General features: G+C 35.2%; 1 protein-coding gene and 1 pseudogene across 2 annotated transcripts; one reads left to right on the top strand and one right to left on the bottom strand.

Annotated features, from left to right (window-relative positions):
* Window positions 1–3420: 3420 nt before the first annotated feature.
* LOC129083544 (periphilin-1-like) lies at window positions 3421–4754 on the bottom strand (annotated as a pseudogene).
* Window positions 4755–7138: 2384 nt separating this feature from the next.
* SLC25A46 (solute carrier family 25 member 46) lies at window positions 7139–26078 on the top strand. Of its 2 annotated transcripts, none has more exons than XM_054589982.1 (8): window positions 7139–7521; window positions 10535–10577; window positions 11822–11879; window positions 14058–14135; window positions 14592–14692; window positions 19785–19841; window positions 21069–21126; window positions 24505–26078. In XM_054589982.1, the coding sequence occupies exons 1-8, from the start codon at window positions 7242–7244 to the stop codon at window positions 25081–25083; spliced, it is 1254 nt and encodes a 417-aa protein (XP_054445957.1). In that variant the 5' UTR covers window positions 7139–7241; the 3' UTR covers window positions 25084–26078. The 2 variants fall into 2 exon arrangements, with proteins under 2 accessions (XP_054445957.1, XP_054445956.1); XM_054589981.1 differs by having other exon boundaries at window positions 7139–7542.
* Window positions 26079–27373: the final 1295 nt, after the last annotated feature.

Genomic DNA, 27373 nt, shown 5'->3' with positions numbered 1-27373 from the left:
AGAAATATATAACATGTCTTTGGCTGAGAACACTTAGTGGCACAAATATAGACTTCAGCAAATAGGATACCATTAATCCTTGAAGGAGATATGAAAAATACCTCTTAGAATAAAAGAAATCTAACCTCTTATGTTACTGTATAAATTTTATGCAAGTACACTCAAATCCTAAAGTGTGTGTAGTGTGTGTTTTAGGAGAGTCAGAGTACAGAATGAAATGGTTTTAAAGTTTACTTTGAAGAATAAATGACACATTATACTCCCTCCCAAATTATGGGGGAAAAGCACAAGGGTTTAGATTACTACATATTAAAATTCCAGTGAAAAAAATTTGGTCCATATTTATATTTTAAAAATAAAATGCTACAAATATCTTCAAGTTCCATCCTTGAAAATGATATATGGTTGCATCACAGTACCTAATACAGTGACTTGCACATAATAGGTGTTTAATAAGTATTGCTGTGCAAATCTTGAAGAAAAATATAGATGATTTTTATTTTATCCTGTGAGCTAAACTCATTCAGTTCCAGAATTTCTGAGTAAAATATTAATATAAATAAATGATGTGCATGTTATCTGCTTTTGCTTAGCTGGTCAGATCATTCTGTGCCAGCTCTTGAAAACTGTCAGAACCGTTTACTATTCTTCACTTGTATTTCAATTCAAGTCTAACTGAATAACGACTAGACTTTTTAAAAATATTGATTAATCTATTTCATGGTTATAAATATTTCTTTTCAAAGAAAACCAATATTTTAAATTTCTTTGCTAAGTAAAAAAATTAATCTATATTATTCTGTTAATAATTGTGTAAAATTTTTTCTAATTATTAATTTTTAGTGTCTCCTATATCCTCTATCCATTAATCATTATACAATAGTTTAATTGTGGTGATTTTACAATATGAACACAAATTGTTTGATAATCCTCCCTTCAAAAGATGGAGTCAAATCCCTTCTTGTGAGGTTGGATTTAGTGACTTACTCTTCAAGAACAGAATGTTTCAGAAGTGATTAGTCACAATTAGGTCATAAAAGACCTCTTTTCTCTCCTCTGATTATTTGCTTGAGGGAGAAGCCAGATATTATGTCATGAGGGCACTAACAGAGAGTGCCATTTGATAAGGAATTGACACCAGACGGCAAACAAGCAAGTAAAGGAGGCATTTTTCCCCACAAGTAGCTAAGTGATATATCCTGAAGTACATCCTCCAGACTCAGTCTAACCCAGTGGCATCTTGACTACACCTTCATGGGAGACCCTGAGACAGAGCCACTTCCAAATTCTTGAACTACAGGAACTATTAGATAATAAATGTAGTCTTAAACTGATGAATTTGGGGATAATTTGTTATGCCACAACAGATAACTAATACAAATCTTAAACTGTTAATCCAATAAAATGCATACTGGTTACATGTTGGGAAAATTTCCTGGGCCAAGAGACCAAAGAAAGAGGCTGACAATTCCATAATTAATTACCTCGAGAGTTTATTGAAGGAATTTACAGCAGAGGAGCATGGATTTCCTCAAGACAATGTGGATATCCTCCTCACCACCACATGGCAGGCACTATAGACTTATATAGAATAAGGCTAGAGGGATGGGCTATTGGTACCCATCCTAGGCATGGGGAAGATGTCTTATTCACTTGCCCAGGGTGGGGCAAGGAACTGTTACAGAAATCAGCATAGCTGGGGCATAGGAGAGGGTTTGGACAGTCTCTAAAGGGCTTGACATAAAATAATTTCTTTTCTGGCCTGGATCAAGCTGGATTTAGCTGGAGGGTTGGCAGCTGGTCATGTCACTGAAGTCTCTCCTCCATAGTACCCCTTTTAAATGCTGGAAAGAATTATGCTTGAATTTCTGTGTTATGAGTTTTACAAACTAGTTTGAAGCTATATAATCTGGACTATTTCAGCATCATTATTTTAGAAAGATTTTTGGAGAAATATAGGATGGCAGAATTTGGATAGTGCACTAGAGCTGCTGATTTAATGCTATGCACAGATTTATAATCTAGAAGATATGCATGGTTGCATCCCTAATTGAATCCATTTTATTGATTTTTTCTAAAACAAACTTTGTTCTTAACAAAAACAAAAAAATTTATTTTAGAACAATTAGAAAATTCAAAAGTAAAAAATAATAAAACTCATGCCAACCTACACCCAGACACAATTTTATCACTTTGGCATATATTTTTTTATTGTGTGCATATCTTTATTGTTACTTTTATAAATGTAATATCACGATAGACCCTGTTTTTAATTTAACATGAACATCTCACTTGTCATTTAATATCTATTTCTGATTTAACCTTTAAACATGCTGACTCCAGTTCTTCTCACCTCATTCACCTCTATCACTCTAGATAAAATCACTACTATGTTTTGCCGCAGCAGTTTGCAATGGCCTATTTAGTATAGGAGGCTTCCTTCTTTGCTGCACAGAGAAGTCAGGCTGATCCTTTTAAAGCATAATAAAGATCACCTTACTCTTCTGTTAAACAAACAAAAATACTAAATTCTTGTCCATCATCTACAAGGCCCTGCGAAATTTGGCCTCTACTGTCCTTTGAGCTCTCAGTGAGCCAGCCCTTGTTCTCTGGCTGCCTAGTTTGTCATTATGACCTTATACCTAGTTGTGCCTTGAGAATTTTTCTCCTAGATATTTATACATGGCTCATTCCCTCGCTTCATGTAGGTTTGAAGATCACTTCGTCAGAGAGGACTTCCTGGACCACCCAATCTAAAAACTCTGCCTCTATCCCATTGTTTTAATATACAATACATGTCATTTTCTTTCTTTTTTTTCTACCTGGAAAAACAGGATTTTATTATGAAGTGTCTTTTAAGAGATTTAAGTGCTCTAGCTACCACAGTGAGTATTTATACTCAAAGCAAATATCCTCTAAGATGTCAAGGTATTCATTTTATTTGGATCTTATACTTAAACATATTAAAACTTACAAAGCTTGAGATAAGCAGGCAACAAGTCAGTAGAATCACTACTTAGAATTCTAACATTCTCACATGGTATTATTGACTATAAAATGCAAAAATACTCTAAGTGTTTTAAATGGAATCATCTCTAAAACTTACACTAGGGTAACCAAACAAATGATCACATTCTATGGAAGACTATAGAACATAAATAAGTTGTTTTCCAGGACTTCAAAAGTTATTTGACTCATCATTTTAAGGGGGGATAAATTAAGTATGGATTAGGAGGTTTTATGTGTTGATTAAAAGATTCTAATTAAATATCTTAATACTACTTTAGATGTTTATTTGATATTGGAAGGTTGATAAACTAACATAAAAGTACTTCTCTCATCACAAAAATACATATATGATTTACATTCTCCAGGAAAAATAAATCTAGAAACATTATCTTTATCTTAGCAAGTATATTTCTAAAAACGCTCTCCAAAGTCTTGACTAGAAGAGTCATTTTGCAAGGCAATGTTGAGTTATTCAACACATCACTCACCTATTTCATGTATATTCTGTCTCAATGCAAACTGTATAGACTTTTCTAATGAAGAGTCTTTCTTCAATCAGAATTTTCACAACCATCCTAAAAGTTTCACAGTCTTGTCGGTAAACCTGTTCAATCTTTTTTATTTTTGATGCTATTGCTTTAGAGCAGCAATTTTCAACTGGTACGCCGCAGCAGGCACACTGGTGTAATACAATAATTTTTAAAACATTCAATACCTGACTATTCAGGGGAACTGACCTCTTCTCCTTTAGACTGCTAAATTTGAAAAATGACAACAGCCAACACAATACCCGTCCAGTGTGAATGAATCAAAATTATACCTTGTTAGGCCTATTTTTGTCAGATCAGCAAAAGATACATTTTTTGGTGTGCCATGGAATTTTAGGAATTAGTTTATATGTGCCATGAGATGAAAACAGTTGAAAATCACAGCTTTAGAGCTACTGTTTACCTGACTGTCTTCAAATACTTCTATGCCATCTCTTGCATTTGACTTAGGTTCTTCTCTCTGGTCAATGAGAAATGGTGCTAGGGATCATGCTTCATACTCAGAAATTTCATGTATTTTCACATTCATCTGCCTTCTCTAGCTTTTCAGCCACTTACTTGCTTGCAGCCTTAACAATCTAAAGCCTACTGGGTTTGTCTAACACCTTTGGTGGAGGAACTGATGAAAACCTTGAGGGTGAAGTTCCTCTTGATGCTTTTGAAGAATGAAGAGGTTTCTCCTTACTTCTATGTTCAAATGATGGAAAGAGTAAGGTTTGCTTCTTTCTGGAGGGTAGTTTCTACTACCAACACTGGAGCCAGAGCTGCCTACAGGTGAGTCTCTGAAAAAAGGAGTTTCTCTTCTATGAGGAGACTGGTATCTCACGTAATAGGAAATGTAGAAACTTTTTCTTCTAAAGTCATCTCTCACTTCAGTATATTCAGGCTGACGACTTCCAGAATGATCTTCTCTTGTCCACTTACAGCCAGATTCATCTCCTGTGTGAGGTGGACCACTTTTTTGATTATGAGAAAAACTGCAGCCCTTAGTCTCAGTAGTTAACATGACAGTACTATCTATTGGAGCTTCCTTGACCAGGTCTGTCTAGCAGTGGTGGTTTCTTTGGCACAATATTAACTTCTCTGTGGTAGTCATCACTGGGGTGATTTCAAGGAGGTGCAAAATTCTCTTGGAAGCCTTTCATAGTCTACTCTCCCTCACATTTCATCTCTTCTGTAAGCCACAACTTGGGCCATGGGGAGACCCTGTAAATGTGGTAGTCAGATTGTTGCCATTTTCCAGGCAGGTTAATACCTGATTATAATTTTGTGACATTATATTTGTTGCAATAAATCAACAAACAAGTGCTGGTGGGGATGTGGAGAAAGGGGCACCCTTTTGCACTGTTGGTGGGAATGCAGACTGGTGCAGCCACTGTGGAAAACAGAATCAAATTTCCTCAAAAAATTAAACATTGAACTATGTTATGACAGAGGAATTCCATTTCTGGGAATTTATCTGAAGAAACCTGAAACACTAATTCAAAAGAACATAAGCACCCCTATGTTCATTGCAGCATTATGGGGGTATAAATTAAGTATGGATTGTAAAAATCACTAATATATGAAAAAAGGTGTTATATTTTATACAATTCCAAAATGAATGAGAGCTACTTTCTTTTCACTTTGAATGACAATGTATGTTTACCTTTTAAACGTTGTCATTTTATAGGAAAATTGTTATTATTTAAATGCACCTTTCTTTAATTACTAGAGGACAGGCATTTGTTCATACAATTATTATCAATTTGTGTTTCTTTTTATGACTTGTCTCTCCATGTCCTTTGCTCACATTTCTATTAATTTTCCTTTATTGTTAAGAACTCTGTTTTACAATAAAGTGGCCCATTGTCTAAATCGTGTTGAAATATGACATTTACCAGTTTGTGACTCATTTTTCAATTTTTATTAAAATGTTTTTCCTTTTTTACCATGTAGAAATTTACATTTTTATGGTCAAATTGATTAGTATTTCCTTACATGGCTTTTGACTTTACTGTCACTTTTAGAAAGATTTTGATCTATTTGAAAAATATTCACCTATTATTTTCTTTGACTATTCCATGCTTCTATAAAAGGAAAAACTACTACATATTATAGCTGGAATTTACTTGGGAATAAGCTATGAGGTGGGGCTCTTACTGTTTCTCCCTTCAACTGGTCACCCAATTATCCTTCTCCTAATAATTCATCCTTTCTTCACTGATATGGATGTAAAATTGTAAGATGCCATTGCTTTTATATTAAAATCTCTCTCTCTCTCTCTCTCTCTCTCTCTCTCACACACACACACACATACACACACACACGCACACACCCCTTTTCCTCCTTCTCATTTTAATAAACAATAAACAAAGTTTTGCACCTGAGCCAGTCCTATCCTTGAGCCAATATTCCTAAGAAATAGAGAAATATTTTTTATTGCCATGTCCTGTAACAAATTTAATATTGGTTAGACAGTAACTTGGTATTAGTACTCAAGTAATATTGGATACACTTTTTAAGGGTGAGACTACATATATTTGCCCGAGTCCTTCACAACCCAATTTAAGAATGTCAATCCACTCGAAAGTTGAATTTGATTATTACTTTAAATAAACATTCGCTTCTAGAAGATTGAGAATAATGCGTCAGGGTTCTCTTTTGAAAGCCCTTGGAATGCTGGGCCCCGGTGGGGAAGAAGGGACACAGGAAGAATCCATGGTAGGCTCAGTCAGATCTAGGGGCAGAGACTCTGCCCTAAGAGCCTATGGAGCTAATGAAAACAGGTAGTAGGGTTATTTTAATTTTTCAACTAAGGTCTCAATTTTTAAAGGTATGAATACTCTGATTTAGATGCACCAGAAAATGCCTACAGAAAACGATTTGTAGCTGTTCTGTGGCCTTAGAAAAGCAAAATGCTTAATTGCTAAGTCCCGGAGAGTTTATATTCGGGGGGGCGGGGGGGCCCACAAGGGGTGGGGCGGGATTGACCGGAGAGGAGAAGGAGGAGAAGGGAAGAGGGCTAGTTTTATCTCCTGACGTTCCTTTTTAAGGCTTGCTTAATGACCCATAGTACCTCTGCGTTCACTGGGCCGAACCTCTCTCAATAGATTTTACCCAAAACGACAACTGCGGGAGGCAAAGCTAGGTGTAATGCTACGATCATTCCAGACCTCGAGCTTCTGAATAATTCCTCTGTGGTAGATGAGATACTATCCTAGCGAGGAAAGAAAAGACCTAGGTCCAGGGGTCTTTGCGTGGAGCGGGATGTTTCTGGCTGAGACCTGGAAGTCAGATCCAACGACGCGTTAGTCTTATCTCGTTTTGAAACACCTTTATTCGACCTCCTCTCATCCAGGCCTAGTTCCCATCCCTTTTTCCTTTCGGTATTTCTTCAGTAGCGCGTTCCACTAACTCCATAGTCATTTTACCACTCCCTCCGCCTTAACGGTAACAGTTTAAGAGTTGGCCCTCAAATCCTGGTTAGTCTCCCTAGCAACCGCGTCTCTAATGACCGCCGGAAGAGGCTACAGTCACGTGCTCCGTGAGCTTCCGGATTTGCAACGTGACTTCCGGTTGTCAATTTACCCGACGCTGCGGTGGTGGTGGTGGAGGAGGAGGACGGTCTGTGTGGCCTGAAGTCGCCGTGGCCCCTGTGGTGGTGGGTTCCGGGTGGGCTCGTCTCACCCTGCCCCGTCTGCGATGCATCCACGGCGCCCGGACGGCTTCGATGGCTTGGGCTATCGCGGGGGTATCCGTGATGAGCAGGCCTTTGGAGGCGCTTTTCCTGCAAGGTCCTTCAGCTCCGCGTCGGACCGGGGCCACTGGGTGACCACTCCCCCAGACATTCCGGGTAGCCGCAACCTGCTCTGGGGCGAGAAGAGCCCGCCCTACGGAGTGCCCGCCCCTTCTACCCCCGAGGGCCCGGAGGAGGAACCCTTTCCTGGAGGCAGCGGCGGCAGCGTGCCGGGGCAAAGCAGCGGTGAGGGACGCTGGGAGCAAGGTAGGGGTGGGTGGAGTGGCGGGGCAGCGCCTCGCGGCCTGCGAACCCCGAAAACTGCGCGGAGGGGCCTCCGGGGCCTCTGGGTCTAACGCGCACCACACCCTCTGCCCTCCCAGCTTCCTCTGCCCTTGAGGCGGGCCTCCTCCCTTGTCCTCACCCAAATGTTTTCTCCGGGATCACCTCTAAAAAACGACACCTGTGTTAGCTATGGGCTGCGTGGTAGGAATTTCTAAATTCTAAGAGTTTGGTGTATTACAACCCATGATCTATCTAAATCAAGAAAGAAGGAACTTGGATTATTTATCATTTATTGGGAATCATGTGAACAATACCTAATTAAATGACTGCTGTGTTTTTTTTATGTAATTTATTGGAGCTTTGTGTCTGCAGAGTTTTTCAGCACAGGCAGGCTTGGGTTCTACCACTCTTAAAAGCTAAAAGATTTTGTAAACGTCTGTGAGCCTTCACTTTTCTCATCCTTAATTAAGGTGGATGGAAGAATAACAGCTTTTTAAGTGTTAAATAAAATGACGTGTGAGTAATTCATAGTACAGTATGGAGCACATATTAAGCTAAAGCTATTTGTTTCTTTCCTTGTTTCTTTTAATCATAGGAGTTGTGTCTTTTCTAGATACCAAACTACCCCCTGTCATCAGGCCCCTTTTTGGTAGAAGGGAACATGTTTATACTTTCCCATTTTCTTCTTTTAACACTTATAGTAATAACAAAATGAGCGTTAATCATATTAAATGATTCACTTGAAATACATAGAGAAGTTATAATTTAATTTTTTTTTCATTTTAAAAAAGCTAAAGTAACACTCTTTTACGTACATAAATTATAGATCCTAAATTCATGCATCCCATGGCAGCTCTAAAGATTTAGGGAGCTGCAAAATATAAACAACTTCTACTTTCCTTTTTCTGACTTAAAAATTCCATTAGTGAGCAAAAATCACTGATACAATTTCAAGATAAGATTTTGAATTCAAGACTTTGAATTCAAGACAAGACTTTGAATTCAAGACATAATTATTTTCTGTAGAATGTCAGAAGACCTGTGTTGTAACTTCAGTACTCTGTGATTTAGCTATCAATATTTTCAATGTCTTTTTTATTAAAAACTGGAAATAATGGTTCATTTTCCTGAAATTGTTAGAGTAGTAGGTCATATCATTAAATATTAAGTATATTTTAGACATGTTTTATTCTCATTTCTTTTTTGACTGAAAAAAATGCAGTAATACTTATTTCATTTGAGCTAACTAGGAGAAATAGACTAAATATAGTCTGGCTAGCAAACAATGTGGAGGAGAACAGTGATTTAGTGTGATACAATTAGCTTGTTCACTCTTCCTATTTTTCTTCTTATTGGTCCCAGAAATAGTACTGGAAAGTTATAAATTAAATAAATAAAAATACCCATATGGTTGCTACACAGTTATCTTCTTGGGCAGTAAAGCTTACCTTTTAGTGATTTCTGCTTTGATGGCTACAATGGGGGAGAGGAGTTCTTAATGAAACCAGGATTCTTTCAGCAGTAGTAAGAGGCTGATGAGTCTAACTACAAGGAGGTTAGAAGCCTGAGAGCCTTACAGAGTTAACAATAGGAAGCCTCCTTAATACTTTCCAGAAAATATCATGGTATTTTCTGTTAATATTAGGGGATGATCAGTACACACGAAAAAGGGAAAGCTGAAAGGAGGAAAGTACCTTAACATGGACAAAAGAAGTTTCACTTGTACAGTTTTCGAAATAAGGATGAACCAAATAGTTTCTTCAGGGACATGTTTACATGGCCTTGTTTTGACTGTACGGGAATAGTGAGGGCATTGCTTCATTTAAAAAAAGCAGAGATGAGAGAAAGGGGAGATGCGACAAGAGAGGAGAAAAAGAGGGTGAGGGCAAATTTTCCCTTGGGAATATTGTATTACAGCTGAAATTTGATGACTAGTTCCCTGGGGCTGTGAGATTCTATCCTCATGATTTTGAGATTTTTTAGTCAAGGAGAAAATCTTTCTTCTCTTTTGATATTTGCAGAGATGTTTCCAGCTGTAAAATTTTCTAATAAGACAATAGAAACGCCATCAGCAGTAGCACACATGTACCCAGTAGTCCATCGCAGAGACCTAGTTAAGCAGCTACTTACTCTCAAAATTCTTAAAATTTGGGGAAATAGAGGAAAAAGAGAACCTTATTTACCCATTTTGATTAAGTAGTCTTTCAACTGAATAATTTTGTGGTGTTTCACTTGAGATTATTGGTTTAACATAGATGCTCTCCACTAACAGGGAATAACTGATTTTACAACAAGGAGGTAAAGTTGTTGGTGTAAGTATCAGTTAGAACCTTCTACAGAAAAAATTTTATATTGTTTATAGTCAGGAGTTGAAAACTGGTAGCCTTTAAATTATACCTACAGACATGTTTGATTTGGCCAACACAGTGTTTCAGTATTTCTTAAAATAGTTGCCAATATGTTTTTTTAAAGATTTTATTTATCTATTTATTTTTAGAGAGGGGAAGGGAGGGAGAAATAGAGGGAGAGAAACATCAATGTGTGGTTGCATCTCGTGTGCCCCCTACAGGGAACCTGGCTTGCAACCCAGGCATGTGCCCTGTCCTGGGAATTGAACCAGCGACCCTTTGGTTTGCAGGCCGGCCCTCAATCCACTGAGCCACACCAGCCAGGGTGCTTGTAGTTACGAGATACTACATAAAAATGAGAATATCTTTTTTTAAAATTATAGCTTAGAAACTCTGAGCCCATAGTCCCTAAGTGCAACAATGAATTGGAGCTGAAGAACAGCTATGCCTTGTAACTTGCTGCAAGCCCCAAAAAGTCCTTCATTTATTCAAATGACTTCCTGGGCCCCTATCAGAATATGACTTTGGGACCTGGAGTTTAAAGGAATATTATGTTAAAATGTTTTTGTTGTTTTTACAGTAAATCCAAATATTGGTTATGAGTAATCTTATTTCTTCTATTTTAGAACAGTTGAGTAGATTTGCTGGATTTGGTATTGGACTTGCAAGGTAATGTTTTAATCTAAAGATTTTTAATTTAAGTTTTTTAAATTTTTTAATGTAATAATCATGAGCAGTGCTTTCTTTTGATTGATTCGTTGTAGCAGTAGATTATATATTGAATATTTTGCAGGAAAAATAATTTAAAATTTATAAGTTGATTTTTTTCCCCCATAAGATTAGAGAATAGTCATTGAATTTTATAATCACAAAATAATTTTGTGAGGAATATTGTAACACTTTTCATGTATCTATGCAAAGAATAAATCAAACCTAATCTTATCTCTTCCCATCCAAAAAAATGAGTAATTTTACATTGAACAGTCTTCCCCAAAAATTGAATTATAACGAGATATTTAGCAACATAGAGTCTAGGTTTTGTTTACAATCAATATTTAATAGGTATTATTTTTTTTATATTTAATGATTATTTTATGAAAGAAAAGCCTGCAGTCTTATATGTGATCTTTAGTGAATAATGAGTCAAAAATACTGAAATTACACAAATGCTAACATATGCTAGAATAACTCATTGTTGTAAACATTTTAATGAAGAAAAAATTATCTTATTTGCATGATTAAACTTGAAGATGTTAATGTCAATAGAAAAAATTTATGTATTAAGATTTTTCTTCTGTTAGAATTAATTTTTCTTGTGTTAAATTTTTATATGTATTTATATATACATATGTGAGTGCGTGTGTGCATGCACAGCTTTGCAGGCATATGTTATTGGTACTACTTAAGCTATGGTTGTAATTTGTAGGGAAAGTTTTCAGAAGAACTGTTTTATGCATAAAATAGTTGTCAGTTAACATCATTGAAATCCTTGTAACTTAAATGCAAAGTAGATGAAAACCAAAATTTATAGAATGAGATTCATGAAAAATAGATGGCTCTTCTGATAGGAACTTTGTACCTAAGACATTGTCTGAGAGTAGTTGAAACGGGCATTTAAATTGTTTAGGAAAGTAGTTTCCGTACTGCATATACAGAAATGTAGTTTCATCTTCATACTATACATTTTAGTATTGTATATTGTTTCCCTTGCCTACCAGTTTGCAGATCTGGCTTTAATTCTTTTCATATTGAATTTTGTTATTGGTACAATAATTTGCAAACATGTCTGTGTATTTTTTAATTAAAAAATGGGAAACGTAAAATAAAGCATGATTCTTCAAGCAAAAATAATTTCAGATACATGTAATAAATTTTGTATGTAGTATATATATTTATAAATTATATTTATATAGTCTCTTTACAGAAAATGTACTGGCTCATCCTTGCATTGTTCTACGCCGCCAGTGTCAGGTAAATGTACTTTCTGTGACCTTCTAAACAATAATCCTAACCCTGATTTGAAGTATAGCACTCAGATAAATTGCTGAGACCGTATAACCATTCTTCCACATGAAATGTACCAAAAGCTATATGTCAACTTCTCAGACTTTTTGGTCTTTGAAACTTCTTAAGTTGTAAAAATTAAGATCTCCAAATAACTTTTGTTTATATGGGTTATACCTCTATCAATATTTACTATTTCAGAAATCAGAACAGGGAAAATTTTGATATATTTTTTAATTCACTAAAAATAATAAATCCATTAGATATTAAAATAACTTTTTTATGAAAAAGAAACACTATTTTCTTTCAAATATTTTTATATCTGGCATAATAGAAGACAGCCAGATTTTCATACCTGCTTCCTCAGCCCTTCTGTTGCAGTATATTGTTTTTGAAAGAAAAAAGAATGTCTAACCTTATAAACATATGTATTTGAAAATAGGAGTATTTTATATTTTATTTTAGATAATTGACAGATACTCTTTTGATACTACGTCTAAACTCAGCAAGTGGTAATGCCTTAAAGGTTATTTGCAATGTGGAATCTGAAGCTACATCCATTAACTTTTTATACTTTGTTACATTAAAATCTATTGATTGGTACTTTATGTTGAATGGATTTTTTACCGAAGCATGATTCTGTTACATCATGAATTGATTGATTGAAAAATGTTGGTTTACTGAGTTTTATAGGTCTTCTGAAAGTTATATAATCTTTGGAGTATATAGTATTTAAAAAAAAAAAACCATCATTAAAATCACTCCAATCTCACCAGAGAAGTGTTTCAGTTTTGGTAAGCTCTTGATGGTGGATACAGGTGTCCCAGAATTCTCATTTTTCAATTTACTCAAATATACCATTGGCAACAAATGCTATTTTGTTTCTTTTTCAAATGTTAAGCTCACTTTGCTCATTTTAAAAAACATGTTTGTCCTAAGTGTGAATAACTATAGCTTTATTAGTTTTCCTAGAGGAAATAGTGTCCATGAGAAAAGTGGCTAGTTCAGCCTACAGCTTCATTAGACAAGTGCTTTTCTGCACAACAGCCATATGTTACTTCATTATGCAACATACAAAATATTAATTAGAAAAACAATATATACCCAAGGGTTAAGATTTTATAAAATTAATGTATTTTACTGCTTCAGCAAGGACATTCTTTAGTGAAAGTGGCTTTTTCCTCCTTATAAGTAAATGGGGTGAAGAATACAATTAGTACAAAAATATAGTTTGCACCACTGCCTTGATTCATGTTAAAGGATTAGCAATTTACCCATGACTGCTTTTATTGAAAATGTCAGCACAAGGAAAAAGGCAAATCATGTCTTAGTATCAAGAAAGTAATTTTGAATCTGTCAATTCCTTAAAGACTCTTGGGGCATACTGTGGCAAAACTCCTATGATTTAACTTATCTTCTTTGAAAATTGAATTAGAAAAGATATAAACAATTACAAATTAAGAGGTTCATGCTTAGACTTAAACTGTATATAGAGAAATAGCTATTTAAAAAGCATGAACAGTTGTATATGACCCAAAACAGTTAATTTTAGACATAAATTTTATAAATTGTGACACTACTGCATTGGGATCCGGCAGATACATATATATGTAACTTTAAAAAATGTTTTTTGAAATAACTTTAGAGTATGTGATGCATCCTGATACTTTTAAAAGTTATTTCACTTAGTAACTATTGGTCAGATTCCCTTTACTGATTTTATGATTTACTAATTGTTTATAGCTTATAGTTTGAAAAATACTGGCCATTGGGAGACACATATCTCCTGTTCCCTAAGTTCTTTGTGGTTCTTATGTGTTATAAAGCGTAAATGTTTTGTCACATTGAATGTAATTTGAGTGTTAAAGGAAACATAAATGTTGAACAAGACCTTTATTATATATTCTATATTACTGTGTATGGTGTGCATTGGTCTTCAAAGTTGTATTTATATAGCCATATGTACTTTACTTTTAATAAGTTATTTGAAACACTTTCAAGAGTAATTTTGCTTATGTGTAATTTATGCTGATTTTCGAATTGAACTTTTACTTATGTGGTGATTCCACTATGTATCTTTTTTGTTCTTGTTATTTCTTTATCAAAACAATGACAGAAAATAATCAGGAAGTATCTTTTTTACAGGTTAACTATCATGCTCAGCATTATCATCTCACTCCATTTACAGTCATCAATATTATGTACAGCTTCAACAAAACTCAGGTAAGAATTAATCTGTAGATTTTACTAAAGTTATTTATAACATAAGTCCCTTTTGGCCTTAGTAATAATTAAAGCAGCAACAATTTTTCATAATTTAGTTAATAAAATTATCTTAACTTTTGTACTAAAATTAGTGTAATGTGATAATGACATCTTTTGGATGTCACTGAATAATCAGTGAATTTACACCTTTGCCAAATTAAACATTAAGGGCATTTAATCAGTATTAGAGATATTTAATTAATTGAAATGTTCATCTTGGCCTAAATGTAGGCTACCTGAAACATATAAAATATTAGAAATTAATTTAGTTGAAGTTCTATACTAAAATGTCCTTTTGAATAATGCCTCATTAAAAATATCCATAAACATTCAGTATCAAGTTTTATTAGGACCCTTTTTTGTGTTTCTTTTTTAGGCATTAGCATAAATAACAGTAAATTTTGTTCATTTTAGGGACCGAGGGCCCTTTGGAAAGGAATGGGAAGTACCTTTATTGTCCAGGGAATCACACTCGGAGCAGAAGGAATAATCAGTGAATTCACACCTTTACCAAGGTAACTTTCAGGTGTTTTCTCAATAAAAAATATGATAAAATATGATATTTTCTAAAAATACTTCGAAGTTGAAAACTTGACTTGCCTGAAATAGCTAAGAGAAGAAACAAAATAAATTTTATTCATTTTATCTTACTCAATTAGTATGTGATAAAGAAAATGCTTCCTGGTAGAGTATCTATTGAGCTATGTCTTTCAGCTCCTATTGCTATGTGTCAGCAACTATCACTAAGAAATATGAGTATGTGAGTGACCAATTCTGCACTTTAAGTAGCCAATTTGGTGGAGACACATGTCAGCACATTATAGTACATTGTCATTAGTGGCATAATTAAACCTTTCAGAGCCCAAGGCAGGCTTCTAGAGTTCATTGTCAAGGATATCTAAAAAGGACTGAAATCTGTGCTAGATCTTGATTTATGTGTAGGAATTCACTTGGCAGAGGAGAAGATTTCGAGTAGAGGTGACAGCATGCTCATTGGCACGTGGAAGGTCTGGGTAATAAGTGTCTTAGGCTTGAGAATAGTGGGCATCAGTGGAGTGGAGTAATTGGAAAACAGACTGAGGTGCTAGACTGAAGCATGGGAGTGTCTTTGTACGAGACTGAGGGTTTATTATTTGTGGAATTGGGATTTTTAATATTGGTGATTTTGATTGAAGATATACTCAAGTGGCACTGTAAACAGAGAAAGACTAGTAGACAGAGACTTGTACAGAACTGTTACAGTAATCTAGGCCAGAGTGAGAAGGATCTGAACTGTGGAATAGAACAGAAAGGGATGAGCTGGTGAGACATTTCTGAATTCAGGGGTCCCACATAAATGCCACTCCTTTTTAATCATAAGCCTGTAATTCTATAACTTAACAATATCACACTCAAGCGCACCATATGACATTTTAGGTGAAATGTTCAAATTAAAACTAGAAATTATTACACCCTGTTACTACCCTCCCAACCACATTCAAAACAGGCATTACTTCAGTCGGACAATTGGTAATAGGTGATAGACTGGGAAGGGGCATATGGGAGAGTGACTTGGCAGCAGTGACTGAGATTTCTAGATTGGAATCAAGGTGAAGACTTCATGAAGAAGAGTAAGTTGGAATGGAAAGAAGATGAGGAATTTAACCTTCCACAGATGATGTCTGAGATTCCTGTAAGACATCAAGGGAGAACATCTTATAAGTGGTTGGAACTATGGGGCAGAGTCTTAAAGAAAATTTGAAGATTGAAGCATAGCAATGAATGTAGTGGCATAAAAGTAGCAGTTGAAACATTGGGATGGATGAGTTTCCCTAAGGAGATAGTGTAGACTGAATGACGCAAAGTGGACCAAGCACAGAATCATCACCTGTGATTTCTATCTGCTGCTCGGACCCCTCCCAAATCCTTCCTCGAACCTTCCCCAGGTGGAGTGAGTTAAGCTATGCGTTGCTCTACACTGATGTACCATTTACATCCTTTCATGTGGCATTTCTCCTACCATTAACATAAGGAGCACCTATAACCAAGGCTATCTGTGTAATTGTCTCTCACAGAAACTATTTGGTTATTTTTACTCAGCTCATATTTGTCATTGACCAGCATAAACATCTCACAGTTTTCTTCCCACATTGTCTTTTCCAAAGGACAAGTCTGAATTCACTGACTTTAAACACCTTTTTTTAAAAACACGGTGAAATCTTTCTTCAATTCAGTAACTTCATTTCAGTGCAATTCCTAATTGTGTGTGTGTGTGTGTGTGTGTGTGTGTGTGTGTGTGTGTGTGCGTGATGTGCGTGATGTGCAATGTGCCTGCCCTTGAATCATCTACACCTGGCGAGCCTGTGAATAAGTTATGTCCACAGTGTTCTGAACTCATCTGCCCTGGTCAGCGCCTATACACATGCTTATGGCTTCTTTTATGGAGTCCATCTCATATTTGGTCTTCTTTTCCTGCTACCTTCTATTTTTCCTAGCACTATTGTCTTTTCCAAAGAACCCTGCCTTCTTGGGATGTGTCTGAAATAGAATTCAGTTTTGTCATTTTTGCCTCCAGCAATATTTCAGGCTTAATTTGTTCTAGGGCTCTGTAGAGGTCTTCTTCAAAAACATATTTCAAACAATTTAATTTTTTTTCTATCAGCATTCATCACCATCCAACTTTCACACCCATATGTAGTAATTAGGAATATGAGGGTGTCAATGATCTTAGCTTTGGCCTCTTATGACACATCTTTACTCTTGACGATCTTTTCTAATTCTTCTATTGCTGCACTTTCAACTCTCAACCTTGTCTTTTTTTTTTTGGCTGTAGTCTCCTTTTGAAGTGATGACTGAACTAAGGCAAGCAAAATCCTGGTACTAACAGAATCTAAGAGCAGGAAAGAAAGACCCTAAGTTTAATTTTGGACAAGGTCATTTTCAGGTGCTTTGCTCTATCCAGGTGGAGTTTTTGAGAGAAGGTCTATCTATCTATCTATCTATCTATCTATCTATCTATCTATCTACCTATCAATCATCTAAATATCTATCTATCATCTACACACACACATACATAAGGTTGACATATAGAGAAGTCGAAACAGAAGGTAATAGAAGATATAGATGGATGAAATTGTAGAGAAGGAGTATCACATATAAAGTAAGAAAAAAAAGAGGGCTTGAGCCTCTAGGAACTCCAGAATGGTGGCTGGGTTAAGCAAAATGTTCCTGCAAGGAGTCAAAAGTAGAGACCTCAAGAGAAGAGAAAAACCAGAAGAGTGCGGGATAGTGGAATACAGGGTCAGAGCGTGTGTAAAAGAGAAGGGAATATGGATGCCTAATGGCTGCTGAAAGTGCCAACTAAAAAATGTCCTTTGGATTTAGTGACATGGAGGTCATGGGAACCTTGGCAGAAACTGTTTTTGTTAGAATAATTGGGTAGAAACCAATTTGGAGTGGGTTTACAGGTGAGAGGGAAGGTAGGACATGGAAGTAGCAAGGTTAGCAAGTTGGCTGTGACAAGAATGAAGTAGCTAGAAAATGAGAGGTTTGGGTTGTCTTGAGGGAAGATTTTTTTTAAAGACGGAAGCTGTATGAGCATGTGAAATCAGGTAATGGAAAGTAAAGACTGTTTAAATATAGAGTTATTTAAAAATTCTGTTGCTATTTTGTATTGATTATGCATTAAGTTTATATATTCGTCTATCAAACAAAACTATTTTAAGAAAAAGCAAGTCACTTCTCTCAATTTTGTTGCTTGTTTGAAGGTCAGGTTTTGCTTGTGAAAATAGTGAATTGAATGTATTTACATATGTCTTAGTATTTAATAATGAAATATGAAAAGGTTTAATGAAAAGTAGATTTCTACACTATCCTCTTTCCTGAAGCACTTAAATGTGCTAATTTAAATTTCTAGAGCTGTGGCAATAAGTTTTACCCATTTTAGGAAGCAGTAGAGAACAGTTACAAGGAAGAAAATCTTAACTTTTTAAAATATTTGATTCTAAATTTTATTTTTCTCTCTTAGTAATCTTAATGACTCTTAGAATTGGCGGTAATAATTTTGTATTCAAAGGGGAGGTGACCCTGTTCTTGCAGAAACACAGGTCACAGACCCAGCTGTTCGTAATGTTAATGACAGTTTCATGCTTAAAATCAATGTCATAATAACCTGTGGTAATACTTTCTGCGGCAATAGAAAGAGTAATTAGCAGTGCCCAGATGATTGGCAAACTATGTAGCATATTTTGTTTTATAATCATAAAGTCATTGTCAGTAAGATGAGAGGCCTAATTTTTTTTTTAAACATTTTCAACTTAATCATTGAATGTCATTACAGCTATATTTTTCTGTGATTGCTCAGGCCTGTGGTTCTAATATTAATCAGAATGTGACTCAGAAGGCTCTCTAAGATCTTACAAATCAGAGAAGGTTGTTCTATTTTCTAAAAATTCTCTGCAGACCTCCCAGTCTCTTAGAAAAATGTTGGAAAGTTAGCAGCACACCGCCCATGCTATAATTGTACTGAGTTTGTTTTTAGAGCACTTACATTGTCAGTGACTAATTTTCTTCACTTTTTTAATGTAAAGTACATTTATTCCTTCATCTCTTTCTGTTGGTGATATTCAGTTATTTGAGATAGAATATGTTTTTCTCGGCTTCCTTCTGTGGCTAGTACGCAGTGGGTGCCAGTTTCATCAGGGTTGCCGGTAGCAGCTCGGTTCTCCTCTTGATTCTGCACCTCCCTTTCTTTGGTATCTCCCTCTCCTTTGCTCCTCCTCCCTGCTCTGCTTCCATCCCCTGTACCTGCCTCTGTTTACTTTCCCTTTCTCTCTCCATGTTCTTTTCTCTTTTTTGAGTTTTCTTTTGATAAAACTTTTTCCTGTTCTTTTAGCTTGCCTCTCTTCTTCTTCTTCTTCTTTTTTGTGTCCAAAGGTAATAATCTCAATAGCAGGAAACACACAGACCTAGACCTTGGTTCCAGACCTAGTGTTCTGCCTATCTGGTTTGAACATGTCCCTGTGATCTTTTTGACCTTCATTTTTCTCATAAATAAAACAAATGGGACAATGGCTGCTTTGCTTCTGTCACAGCATTCCTTCCTGTGTCCGATGAGATGAGAGGAGGTAGTGCAGGCAGAGTGCACACTTCAAGTCAGAGACCAGGGTTTAGAACCCCGCTTTACTACTGACATCATTCTGTACGACAGTTACTTCATTTTGATTAGTTTATGATTCCCACTGTTACATAATTGTTAACGCTTTTTCCCCTCCCTTTATCCTATTCCTTGTTGCCATTTCCTTTTCCCAGCCATTCTTTTCTTTTCAACCTATCACTTTTATATCTCCTTTAATTTCTCTTGTTCATTCTTGTAATTAGTTATAACTTCTTCTCTGTCAGCCCTTTTTGTCAACACATACAAAAATACCTTGTACATTTTTTTTTTCTTTTCAAACCACTGCCATTGCTTGAAGTGCGTCCCAGAAAGGAAAATGTTCATTAGAATATATTTCTCCTGCAGATTTTCTTTTAAATTAAAACTTGATTACCTTTTTGAAAGTTGAGCAAATTCAAGATGTTTTAAATAACATGGCTTTTGTTTTACTTAAATTTATTTTTATTTTTTAGGGAGGTTTCACATAAATGGAATCCCAAACAAATAGGAGAACATCTTCTACTGAAATCGTAAGTATCAGAAGTGGCATTTATATCAAACATTTCCATTAATTTTTATAATGTTAGAGCTGGAAAAAAAATCTTTTTAAATAACTACACTGAAAGAAGTTAGAGCAATGAAATATTTGTGGGACTAGAACTTCAAAGGCAAATAACATAGGGTTTAGGAATAAAATCCTGAAATATATATATTACCTTTAAAATAAATTTTTCCACTTTGAAAGGCTGAAATCACAACCTAGTTCTTCTGAGGAAGTCAGTAAAGGTCTTCAACTTTTTAAACCCAAATTACCAGGAAAATTATTATTATTATTTTGTTAGTAACCAGAGATACAAATTTATTTGTGTGGTAATGAGCAAACTCAAAGCATTGGGTGTCGTTAAAATGTAGTCCTGAAGGCACTTAGTGATTTTACAACACTGGCCATTTTTGTAGATTAGAATTTTACTCTTCACTTTTTAATTTTTTTTGAAGATTGTGAATTGGAAACCCCCCAGCTTGCTGGCTCCCTCTGCGGGGGCGTTCCAGCACATAATTACTTAGTGATGTTCCATTCACCTTGAAAGCCACTACTTGCCAGGACCTGGCCCCATAGGGTTAGGTAAGTCCCACCTTGATATTATCTTAAACAACTATATCTTGCAGGCTTGCAAAGTTGTAATATTACTCTTTCTAAATATTAGGGGTAGGAAACAACTTTGCAAAGCTATGCAATATCATTTTTTAATAATAAAAGGGGACTTCACTTACCATTGAAGACTGGCTTAGCTTTGCTGGGTGGGAAATCTGGAAATGAATGGCGATAATGTAGGGTCATGGCAGAACAGTACCCTTGTTCAGATATCACTAAGAAGGCAACAAATGGAATGGATCCCCCATCGTAAATTTTAAGTATCAGCATTAAAGGCTACATTAGCTGTGTGCAGGTAGATGTCCAAACAATGAATCACAAACAAGCCTACAATTTATACTGATTTAAAATAAAACCTGTTTTCTTTGCAGCCTGTCCCTGCATTCTTATTAATACTTAATTTTTTATCTCTAATTGTTGAATAAAAATTCTGTGTTACAGGTCTCTGAAGTATCTTTAGGCTATGTGTATTAATAGCTGAAAACCTTAAAAATATCATTCAGGCTTGAATATAAATTATGTTGATACATTAAAGTATATATTTAAAAATTTAGTGTAAGCATCTTATTCCAGTGTACTGATAAATTTGTTTTAATTTCTACAGCCTAACTTATATGGTGGCAATGCCTTTTTACTCAGCAAGTCTAATTGAAACAGTACAGGTGAGCTACTTTTTAGTCAGTTTTATTTAAGAATTTTTTTTGAAATATTAAATATTTATGTCTGATTGTAAACAGAAAAATTTGACAATATCCTTTTAAAATTTTATTTTACAGATGCACATATATTAAAGATTATATACTAGCACATTGCTGATTTGAGTATATTCCCTTTGCAAACTTACTTCATACTTTTAGTTTTATTTTTTTAGTCTCTACATAGACAGCTGTACTCTTCATTCAGATTTCTCAGAACCCAGTTTATGACTTGCTCTGAATACAAAGAATTCATAGGGTTTTGTTTTTTTTTTTCCCACTTTTTAAGACCCTTAAGCACAACTCAAAATGGTTATGGCTTATCATAGGACAATAAATTACCTAAGCTAAAACATAATAGATAATCATCCTAACAGTGAGTAGGTAGTCTGCATAGTAATTTACTAGCAGCATTCTTTTTAAATATGCCTTTTTATAGAACATTTAATGGATTGGTATGTTAAGTGCTACAAAGCCAAAGAAATCTGTTAGTGTTTTAAATTGTTTTACTATTTCTAACCACATGGTGGCACTACAGTTACACCAAATTAATGTACTGTCTTACTATATGGTTCCTATACTTAAACCTGTAAGGTGAGGGAGGTGGGCAGGGCAGGAAAGAGTAATGGGGGTAAAATGGAGACAACTGTAATTGAACAACAATAAAAGCATTTAAGAAATGTTTTAAAAAATCTGTAAGGTGAAATAGTTTAACTTTATACACAAAGCCCTGCTAATTATGTATCACCTGTCTTTCATAGCATATGTTTGTCCTCGATGTGTATTAGATCCTTCTCTCTATAAAAACCTCACTTAGCCTTTCCTCTTCTAATTACTTTTTTCCACTTAATTGTTTTGGGGTGTTTTTTTTGCCTATTTATTTATTAGAATTCTGTTAACTGAAGCAAATATCTTGCTACCCAAATACACTTTTCTCTCCTTTTACATCTGGCATTCTGTTAAATAAATGATAAAACCTTTGTATGGAGCAGCTTACAGTTACTACTCTATGAGATATCCTCATACAGTGAGGAAATATAACAGGAAGGTGATTATTTAAGAAAAAGTTAAGTAGCATGTTAATATTGGGGGGAAACAAGTTTTAGCTTTACACAGACCCCTATCAGAATCACATTTCTGTTTGGATCTATGACTTTAAACAAATGTCTTACCCTTCCTAAATCTTAACTTTCTCATACATAAAATTAGCTATAAATGTTAAATGAGTAATTTATGTAAAGTACCCAACTCACAGTGTTTGTTTTTTTAACCCAATATCCACTCCCTCTTTTTTCTACCTGCTAATTGCCTCATTGTGATTTCTTTTGTCTGATTTTCTAGAAACCTTTTTATTTGCCTTCTTAGATTTCTCCTCCTGCACATCTTTCTCTTCTTTTACAATACATAGACATTTGGGAGAAGGACATTCTAAGCAAAGGGAAAGCAAGTGCAAAGGCCCTGAGGTAGGATATGTCTCATGTGCTTGAAGAGCATAAAGGAGGCCAGTATAGTTGAAACTCAACTAAGCAAGGGGGAAAACAGGAGTAGATGAGTTCTGAGAGTTAAGAGGGAGAGAAATCATATAGGACATTGTAGGTCATTGCAATAATTTCACCTTTACTTTGAGGGAAATGGAGTCTTTGGTGGATTAGAACCGAAGAGTGATGTGATCTAGCGTGTCCTTATTAGGATCTCCTTGGCTGCTATATTAAAAACAGACTGAAGTGGGAAAGGTTCAGAGGTAGGGAAGTGGAGTAGGTTAGGAGAGCTTAGTTTAGTCTCATGGTTTTAAATATATTCTGTTTACTGGAAGCTCACATTTATATGTCCAGTTTGGAGTTTTTTCTTATAGAGTAGATTGTGAACTCCAAGTTTACACCTTAAACTAAACATTTCTGAACTCTTGATCTCTCCCTCAAAATGCAACTGCATCCATATTTCCCAGCTCAGTAAAATGTGTTGCTATTCCACTTCCTCTGGCCAACAGCTTTGAGGTTATCTTTGACTTCTCTCTTTCATACCCCAAATCTAATCCACCAGCAATTCTTATTGGCTGTAATTTTAAGAGAAAAGCACAACTGAAGCACTTCCCATTACTACCTGGTAGTCTAGTCTACCATCATCTCTTTTCTGGATTATGCAATAACTTTTCAAGTGGTTTCTCAACCCTTGCTCTTGTTCTCCTCTACACAACAACCAGTGTTAACATAAATTACTTATTGTCCATCTTCCATGTAAAGCCAACCAGCTGTTTTCCATCTGACTAAAGCCAAAGTCTACTCAGTGGAATAATATGGCCCCTGACGACCTTTTCAACTTCATTCACTTCTTCAATCATTGCTGTAGTCAAAATTGGCCTCTTAGCTGTTCCTTATCTGCCTGTCCATGTCTCCGAACTGTATCACAAACTTTGTTTTACGTGCTCTCAAAATTATAAAAAGGCAGAGGCATTATAGATGATGGTGACTAACATCTATTAAGTGCCTTCTGGCTTTCAGGCCTTTTGTCATTTAGTACTTCCAGCAACTCTGTGCATAAGAGGTAGGTGTTAACTAATTTCATTTTTAGAGACTAGTAAACTGACTCTTAGGAGAAGTTAAATAACTTGCCAGTGGTCACATAACCAGTAAGTAATGGAGGCAGGGCGTGAATCCATTTGTAAGAACTCTAAGCACTATAGTGCCTCTTCAGGTATCATGTAGTTACTGCCTTTCCAAATTGAGTTCTAAGGAGCTTCTTGAGGGTGGTGAGACAGGTGTGTGCCCCCACATTGCCTTCCCTGCGTCCCTTTTCCAATAAAAATAGCTCCCAGGGTTACTGCTATCTCTTTCATGAATTTTTTTTTTTTGCTTTTTTATATAAATTTTTATTTTATTTCATTTTATTATTTATGCTATTGCAGTTGTCCCACTTTTTCCCCCTTTTGTCGCGCTCTGCCCAGCCCACCCCCCACTCCCATAATCAGTCCCCTCACCATTGTCCATGTCCACGGGTCCTTTATATATGTCCTTTGACTGATCCCTTCACCTTCTTTCTTCTTTTTTTCTTATTTAATCTTTATTTTATTTTTTCCATTACCATTTAGCCCCCTTATACCCCCTTCCCTTCAGCAATCACCTCACTGTTGTCCATGAGTCCTTTTTCCTTTTTGCTCTAATCCCTCACCCCCGAATGGCCCCCCGCCACTAACTGTCTAACACCTAGATAATATTTGAACTCTCCAAACCATTGATGTTTTCTCTCTTTAGTCGGTTAGTTAGGATTGAAAAGGGATCTAAAAAGAGATCTTTCTTGTGGCAAAATAAGCAAATGTTAACTTTTCTCATTTCATCATTTTTATTTTAGAGTGAGATAATTCGAGATAATACTGGAATTTTGGAATGTGTTAAAGAAGGCATTGGAAGAGTGATAGGCATGGGAGTGCCTCATAGCAAACGACTGCTTCCCCTCCTCTCCTTGATCTTTCCTACAGTGCTGCATGGCCTTCTTCATTACATCATCAGCTCAATCATTCAGAAGTTTGTCCTACTAATTCTGAAGAGAAAGACTTACAATAGCCATCCAGCTGAGAGCACTAGCCCGGTGCAGAGTATGTTGGATGCTTATTTTCCAGAACTTATTGCTAACTTTGCTGCCAGTCTTTGCTCTGATGTTATACTTTATCCCTTGGAAACAGTTTTGCACCGCCTTCACATTCAAGGAACACGCACAATAATCGACAATACAGACCTTGGCTATGAAGTGCTTCCAATTAATACACAGTATGAGGGAATGAGAGACTGTATCAATACCATAAAGCAGGAGGAAGGAATGCTTGGCTTTTATAAAGGGTTTGGTGCTGTTATAGTACAGTACACACTACATGCAGCTGTTTTACAGATTACCAAAATTATTTACTCTACACTTCTTCAGAATAGCGTTTGAGATTTACGTTCCTGATTAGTCTAAAAGACATAATCTGGACACTTTGTTATGAAATTGTGAGGGATAAAAGTGAATACTGGGGGAAAAATGGATTAGAAAGTGACACTGGTAGAAAACGCCCATGCTGAAAACAGCGACTTTTTTTTAAGGCATAAGTATCTACTTTGTTATCAAAGGTATTCCAAATTTGAAAACTCAATAAAAATAATACTCATGAATTAAATTCTAGATAGCGTTGCATGCATACTGAACTAAAAATAATCTTGGACAGAAGCAAAACGTCAGCAAACAAAAAATTTTACAAACAAAAAATTTGGCTCAGTTTATTCCATCTGACTTCAATATTTATTACATGTTTATTTCATCTTCTTGATAGATATTGTTATGTCATCCTTAATACAGTGTATGGTACTGAGAGGTCATAGTTTACCATTAAGCAAATAAACCATATCATCCGTGATAATAACAAGAAGCATTAGATTTGGCAATCTGTAATCAGGAGTTGAAGTTTTAAATAGTATTGTTTCTGCATAACTTTTTAATGGCTGCATATTTATTACATAAAGCCCTTTATGCACAAAAACTTGGAATTTCCTTCAACAAATTTTTTACTCTTAGATCAGCTTATTGCATAAAATGAAGTAACAATCTGCTTGAATATCAGAATAAAATAGAACAAGCCAAGGTACCCAAGGATTTAAGGCAAACAGTGTACTTGTGTTTCCAGAAGCAGCATTTCAATGCCAGAAACTAATATTCATCATGTTTATAAAGCTTGATTTGCTTACCTAATTATGTGAATCATCAGGCTGAGTTTTAGAGCCACTCTTAACAGGTAGAAAATACAATAATCATGACAACTATTACTGTTTCTAAATTTACAAATTGTGTACTAAAATGAACATCAGTTGTTTCATTTTTTAATGACTTGTCTTAGTGGAGACACAATTAAAATTCACCTGGGAATTTGTACCTCTTGCCTCCTGTGTAGTTATCATAAAATAATGTTTCAGTTTTTATTTTCTTGAAGTTTTTGTTTATAATTTCATACTCCAAACTAGATATGCACAAAGGGAAAAGCAGGTATATCCTTGTTGCCTTGTAGTTAAACTTGCTTGGATGAATACTGAAGAAAACTACTAACTTTAAAGGAAGTCTGTCCTTGCTTTTTATGGATGAGGAAAGGAAGTAAATTTCAACAAATAATAAGTAAAAAAAATTGTTAATCAGTTTTAATAAAAAAATCTGTATGTTCCTAAATGGGTGAAGAACTTTGTATAGTAAAATGATATGCATTTGACTGATTCCTTATTAAACATTTTAAAGTTTTACTTCCTCATATGAGTGGTCACAGTTTATTACTAAAATGCGATGACGGCACTGATGTTTTCCAACCTAGAATGCATACAAACAGATTTATTTTATTTGCTAAATATCAGCAAAATGGTTACTTTTTGTGATTAATAGTGTTGGAACCAAAAATGATATCCAAAAAGTGTGAAACAGTATTTAAGTAGCAGCTCTTTCTACTCCCTTGTGTTGTATGTTCTTTTAAAAATGACTAAAACACTTAAATTTTCCATTTTTAAATTTCACCAAGGGGAACAATAAAATTAAACACCACTGATCATATTTTGTGTTTTATGGATACTCCTTCAGAATCCAACCTATAACATTTAAATTTTATTCATTGCTTTTGAACTGCTAAGTAAATTTTTAAATACTTATATCTCAAACTTCCTTAAAAACATTTCATTTTTTATTATAATCAGGGAGATGGTTTCAGGCAAGAGTAAACTTTACTAAAAATTACAAGTTAAAGAAAATTTCTGGGATAGAATCTGAATGCAATCAAGTATTTACTAGTGAAAAATCTATGGGATCTTTTACCTAGCTAAAAACTAGGTATTTCAAGATTATTCAGTGGAGGTTAGCCTGAAGATTCAGTTACATATATGTTTCACCAAGACTGATAGCCCAAACCACACACAAGAAAGGTTGGTCTTATTTTCTGCCTCTCTGGAAGAAGAATACAAATTAACATTAAAACTAAAGTTGAAATGTTGGAAGTAAAATACTGTTTTTTATTGCCATTCCAAATCAGTTGAAATATAAACGTCTTTAACATTTAAGCATGTAAATGCTTGCCAAATACGTTTAACTGAGTTTAAAGAAGAGTAAATGAAATAAATATTGACATGCTCTTTCTCATTTTAAAATTGTTGAATTTCTTCAAGCATATAGGTTGTCAAAAGCAAATATCCCTGCTCTACATTTCTTATGGTGATAA

Source organism: Pteronotus mesoamericanus, unplaced genomic scaffold (genome assembly GCF_021234165.1).
Source record: "Pteronotus mesoamericanus isolate MK-2021 breed Mesoamerican mustached bat unplaced genomic scaffold, CSHL_Meso_final scaffold_167, whole genome shotgun sequence".
Classification (NCBI taxonomy): domain Eukaryota; kingdom Metazoa; phylum Chordata; class Mammalia; order Chiroptera; family Mormoopidae; genus Pteronotus; species Pteronotus mesoamericanus.
The sequence above is the reverse complement of the archived record's forward strand: the minus strand, read 5'-3'. Positions and strand labels throughout refer to the sequence as shown.

Excerpts from the sequence above, each read along its gene's own strand:
- SLC25A46 (XM_054589981.1), top strand. The coding sequence starts at position 7,242 with ATGCATCCACGGCGCCCGGACGGCTTCGATGGCTTGGGCTATCGCGGG. Across the intron at positions 14,693-19,784 it reads GAATTCACACCTTTACCAAG|GGAGGTTTCACATAAATGGA; the intron begins GTAACTTTCAGG and ends TTTATTTTTTAG. Across the intron at positions 19,842-21,068 it reads GAACATCTTCTACTGAAATC|CCTAACTTATATGGTGGCAA; the intron begins GTAAGTATCAGA and ends TAATTTCTACAG.